Source organism: Notothenia rossii (assembly GCF_949606895.1).
Source record: "Notothenia rossii genome assembly, chromosome: 7".
In the NCBI taxonomy this organism is placed as follows: domain Eukaryota; kingdom Metazoa; phylum Chordata; class Actinopteri; order Perciformes; family Nototheniidae; genus Notothenia; species Notothenia rossii.
In genome coordinates, this window is record NC_136905.1 from 45,013,714 (window position 1) to 45,019,696 (window position 5,983).

Below are 5,983 nucleotides of genomic sequence, written 5' to 3' on the forward strand. Positions count from 1 at the left end.
CAGATTTGCAAATACAGACAAGATGGCCATGATAACACATGAGCTTTCTGCACGTCATCCACTGTATTTCCATGACACTATTAATCAGAGGTGTCAAGTAAGTGTGGCGTGTAAAGCAACCATTCAGTAAAGTGAACTTGAATGGAAAGATCATTCCTCATTTTCTAACTCTCTGCTCTGGTCTGAAAACACTAACAGCTGCTGATTTGCAGCATGACAGGGCACAGGCCACTGAAAGAGAGCGAGACAGACACTCTGCAGAACAAGACAGATGACAGAGCTCAAACCATTCTACATACATCAGACAGCACTGCTAAAAGCAAAAGGGAAGCTGCAGAGATGAAGGGAGAGGAAGGGAGCTGACATGAACAATATCTAGTGTAGCGGGCCGATGGGGGAGAAAAGTGACAATGCTGGACCCAATACAAAAAATAAAAGCTATAATTCATGAGCGATGTACAGTGAAATAATTTGTTATCTCTGTTAAAAGCACCTTGATCACAGCTGTGTGGGTCTAGAGGGGGACACATCTTAAGAGAATTGCTTATCCACCATTACAGTTCCCTGCATCCAGGTTTCTCTGGCAAGGTTTTCTGTAAGTTAATGCGACACAAGCAAACAAATACGTGCACAATGGCCCACTCTCTGTCTCTCACAAACACACACACACACCCACACACACACACACACACCCCCACACACACACACACACACACACACACACACACACACACACACACACACACACACACACACACACACACACACACACACACACACACACACACACACCATCACACCATCAGGGACCATCTGACAAGGCCAAAGTGATGTTGGTTTCAGGGGACCGTAAGTGGGTCCCATCACAGATGGGCCGGGGCCCTGCACCCTCTCCCTAATGCTCCATTCTGCAGCTGTGTGAGATTAGCTAGGTACCATCAATGCTAATTTGTGCTGATACAACCAAAACTCTTATTGAGATGAGGGAAAAAAGGAGATAAAACACACACACACACACACACACACACACACACACACACACACACACACACACACTTGTACATGGAAGATGTCTCCTTGAGTCTGCTGCAGAGACTTCTCTGAGTGTAAATGCACACAGCCAAAGCTATTTAAAGACATTATTATTCATGTTTTTCCCAAGCTTTTAATTCCAAAACTTGTGAAGGATTCAGAGAATTTGACTTGAAGAGATGGCGCTTCACAACCTGCATCCATGTTAGCTAATATAACATCTTGAAAAGGTTAGGGAAAGATCCTGGTTTCGATTAGAACATTTATAACTGTCAATATGTCTCAGTCCATTTTCCAATTATTATTAATTATTCCTGGGTTCTCAGACAGTCAATCTCAATCTCGATCTGTATTTATTTATATAGCACATTTAAGGCGAGACACCCCAGGTGAATAGGGTAATTTTTTTAACTTAAAGGTATCAGCTAGAAATTTCTCCAGTTAATTACTTACAATAAGGCAATTGCTTTTTGTATTAAATGTTTTCTGAAATAGCATGTTTAAATATGCAAATTACTCATTATCTCATTAAATATGTGCATATTTTAACACATTTCAGGAATCGAAATCTGAACTTTGGATAAAGCCAGGCTCGAAATTCTTGTTTCATTTTGTATTCATATTAGTATCTAAGGCTTTTACAGAAGGGATATTGGATATCTCTTTTTATCACTCCATAAATCAGAAAATATTGTCAAAAGCCCTAAAATATCAATTTTTGCCATGTTTTTAGGTATAAAATGTTATATAATTCAGGCTATGAATGATATATGAACAAACCCTTCAGTAAAAACCTTCATAATATTGATAGGAATATAACTGGAAGGTTTGGTGTATCTACGTGGTAGGGGAGAGCGGGGTAATGTGGGACACCGGGTAATGTGAGACACCCGCTGTAACTAGGCAAAGAAACAAATTTGCCGTCATGTGACCATAATGTTTTCAACCCCTTCCCACCCCCCACTTGTCATGAAGGAGAAGTTGGTGCTGGTTCTGTGGTAAGTATTTTTTTTCACAAAAATGTGTTTGTTGCATGTAAAAGTAAATTTTCTTACTGCGAACGTAATCAACTGTAGTATCAAAGCAAATTGATTCAGGTTGAAAAACTTATATCATACATGTTGATGAACTTCCAACATATAAAACCATGTGATTGATGCTAGTTAAAGATTAGCCTGAATTGCCTAGAGATGTTGTTTTTTCTAAAATGGTGGCTGTGGGGTAAAGTGAGACAGATGCTGTGGGGTAAAGTGAGACGCTGACTCACTTTACCCCGACATGAAGCACAAGTTAAGTTTAGTCTTATATATATTTTAGTCTAATATTACAATACATATGTTTTAATTTTAATGTCATAAACATTGTAGAAAAGTCATCATGCCAAGACGATACATCAGGACGACATCTTGGGGCCAAACACCCCTCACAGAGATGGAGAGTGCAGCTGCAGAGGTCATGCAAGGAAAGAAGTCCTTAAGACAAGCAGGAAAGGAACGAGATATCGACAAGACAACCCTCCAAAGATTCATTAAGAAAATAGAGAAAGGGAGAGTTAAATCAGTAGCCTGGGGTGCAGTAGCTGAGGCAAAAAGAATACTGACAGATGAGATGGAGGAGGAGCTTGCCCAACATTTAAAACAACTGGCTGACCAGTTCCATGGCCTTGCTCCAGTTAAGTGCCGTGAACTGGCATTTGAATATGCAGACAAAAACCATATCCCTGTCCCTGCCAATTGGATGGAGAAACAATGTGCAGGTAGGCAAGAGATCACATGATTCTGTAGGTCAACTTAGGCCAACTGATCTTGCCACAAAGCTTATCTTATAATAACGAATTGTCCACTCTTTAGGAGTAGAGCGGTTTGGCAGCTTTCTAGCCCGTCGCCATCTCTCTGTCCGAACTCCGGAGGCAACATCCCTGGGAAGGGCTATAGCCTTCAATAAGACTACAGTGGGGGAGTTCTTTACAAATCTGGCTGTAGTGATGGACAGGTGACAGAATTAATTCTTTAGTTGCAAATGTTTTATGGAGGCTTTACCTGTAAGATTTGGTTTTGATTCTGATAAGGTTCTTCCCTTGCCTCTCTTCTTTAACAGACACACATTTCCTCCACACATGATTTACAATGTGGATGAAACAGGCGTCTTTACAGTACAAAAGCCACGGCAGGTAAGCTACTAGAGAGCAGCAGACTGATACTGAGTGGCTTGTGATAATGACCAGCTAGCTATTGGCAGAATGCTGAAACTAATGCTATTAGTAATGTTGTGAGCCTGTGAACTAGAAAAAAATGAATGGACTGCAACAAAATAAAATGTACCTTTAGACCAATAGTAGCCTACTGATTGCACATGCCATTGATTCTAAACTTTCTACTTGATTCAGGTTGTGACAGAGAAAGGGAAAAAGCAAGTTGGTTCTATCACATCAGCTGAGAGAGGAGAACTGGTGACTGTGGTGTGTGCAGTGAATGCTGCTGGGAATGCCATACCTCCCATGTTTGTCTTCCCCAGAGTTAGGTTTAAGGACGACTTCATGATAGGAGCACCTCCAGGAGCCAAAGGTGCCTCCACCAGAACAGGATGGATGAACGAAGACACCTGGCCTGAGTTCCTCGATCACTTGATAAAGCACACTAAGTGCACTCCTGACCATCCCATGCTGCTAATCCTGGATAATCTGAGAGCTCACATCTCACTCAAGGCAGTGGAGAAAGCAAAGAGTAATGGTATTGTTCTGCTCACCCTCCCACCCCACACATCCCATCGCTTGCAGCCTCTCGACGTGACGGTGTATGGCCCGTTCAAGACCCTATACAGCCGAGCTCTTGATGGGTGGATGAGATCTAACCCTGGCAAAACAGTCTCCATCTATCAGATTGCAGGATTTGTGAACGAGGCCTTCTTGTCAGCAGTGACACACGCAATATCACCTCTGGCTTCAAGTCCACTGGGATCTTCCCATATAACAGAGATATTTTCCCTGAGGAGGCGTTTGCACCATCCATGGTGTCAGACCGGCCAAACCCTGAGCTGCGGCCTGCATCCACTGGTCCATCCACTTCAGATGATCCGGATGGTCCACGGCCTGCAGATTATCCACCCCCTGCAGATGAACCACCTGCTGCAGATGCTATTCCACTCGCTGATGCTATTCCATCCACTTTGCATGGTCCACATGGATGTGCCTCGCCAGCTGTCTCACGATCTGGATATGTGTCTCCTCAGGAAATCATACCACTTCCAAAATGTCCCCCCAGAGGACAAACAAAACGAAAGTGTGTGAAGACAGCCATCTTAACAGATACTCCAGAGAAGCAAATCATAGAACAGGCTTATGAAGAGACAAAAGAAACTGGCAGGGAAAAAGCAAAATAGCAAAGAAAAGGGAAAACCGAAAAAGAAGGCACCCAAGAAGAAAATCATAGATAGCAGCTCGGAGGAGAGTGATGACCCTGTCCCATTTGAGGATGATTTTGAGAGCTCTGAAGATGAGAGGAGTGACCCCGGAAACAAAGATCTGTCCGTGGGTGACTTCGTCCTCGTCAACTTTGCCACAAAACACCGAAGTATCCGTTATGTTGGCATGGTTGAGAAGGTTGAGGGGGACGAAATACTAACCCAATTCCTCAGAAAAACCCCGGGAAACAACAGAGAGTGGGAGAGACCCACGTTTGCTATGAAAGAAAAGGATGTGGCACATGTTCCTAAAGGTGATGTGGTGAAGAAGCTGCCTCAACCTAATAGGCCTGGAGGAACAACACGGAGAGAGCAACTCTTCACCTTTCCCTGTAACCTGCAGGGCTGGAATGTAGAGTAGGCCTTGTTTAAATATGCGGCTGATGTTCATATCATATCGTGTTCTAATCTAACTGGTTAAATGGTTAATTGAATGTTTATTAAAGCACTTTGAAATATATTATGTTGTATTTGACTTTGTTTGGAGTTACTTTGTTTAAAAAATGTGCTAAATTGACCAATCCCCATGATTATGTTGCGCATCCGACATTAGTTTTGGAATGTGTGGTTGTCAATCTATCTGTCAGGATTCTAACTGTTACAACATGTGTTGTTTTGGTAGTTTAAAAGTGGAAAAGGTAAGTGGTTCACTTTACCCCCTTGATTTCTCTAGTCTGTCTCAGTTCACCCCTTAGCTGGGGTAAAGTGAGACACAAGACCACTTTTTAAAAAACAATCATATTTTCACTGCCCTTTGTCCTGAAGACATTCTGATCATTTCCAGTGCTAGGAAACATCCTGAATTAATGGGAAATGTGTAAATTTTACTGATATATCATTTTAGCTCGCCTACAGGAGAGCAAATGTAAAAAATGTCTCACATTACCCCGCTCTCCCCTACTGAAGTTGAAATGTTGAACTCAGAGTACGAGAAAAAACTAATTTTGAGAAAACGACCTTTAAAGATTGCAGTGAGGCGCTAGCTAAACCCTCCTGTTCTTTGGATGACAGCTTGCGCATCGACGCACTCCGTGAAGGTATTTCATGTTCGGGGTCATTTCTTTTTTGTATAACCTTGCTTCGTGCAAGGGACAATTGTTGTCGTCTTCTCTGTGAACGTTTTTTTCGCCGTTCTTTTGCCATTTTTAGATTTACATGTCTAGCAGAAAGCTAACCAGGAAGTGTTTTAGCACACCAAGTGACGCATCTGAACGAATCACGTTGTCAGAAATTGACACCAGCCAATGAGATTTTGTTTCTTGGTTTAAGACCCCTTTGTACTTTCACGATTGGTTGCTGATACAAAAACGACCATATTTGGATCTGATGAGATTGTGCAGGAGAGACACAGCTTTCCAACGATATCTCTGATGACATGGTGCACACAGCGGTTGCGGTACTTTATGTTACGTTAGAATGCTAACTTTTGGTGAATTTAGGAGAAATCTACTGACGCAAATAGACAAACTATAGTAAAATAAACACTTAAATG

At 42.2% G+C, this 5,983-nt stretch overlaps 1 protein-coding gene across 2 annotated transcripts; it reads left to right on the top strand.

The window, feature by feature from the left end:
* The first annotated feature begins 1,872 nt into the window (after positions 1-1,872).
* LOC307013977 (uncharacterized protein) lies at positions 1,873-4,951 on the top strand. Of its 2 annotated transcripts, XM_079641635.1 has the most exons (5): positions 1,873-2,030; positions 2,400-2,788; positions 2,883-3,024; positions 3,130-3,202; positions 3,419-4,951. In XM_079641635.1, exons 2-5 carry the CDS (start codon positions 2,410-2,412, stop codon positions 4,316-4,318), a joined length of 1,494 nt encoding a protein of 497 aa, XP_079497761.1. In that variant the 5' UTR covers positions 1,873-2,030; positions 2,400-2,409; the 3' UTR covers positions 4,319-4,951. The 2 variants fall into 2 exon arrangements, with proteins under 2 accessions (XP_079497761.1, XP_079497760.1); XM_079641634.1 differs by having other exon boundaries at positions 1,873-2,788.
* Positions 4,952-5,983: the final 1,032 nt, after the last annotated feature.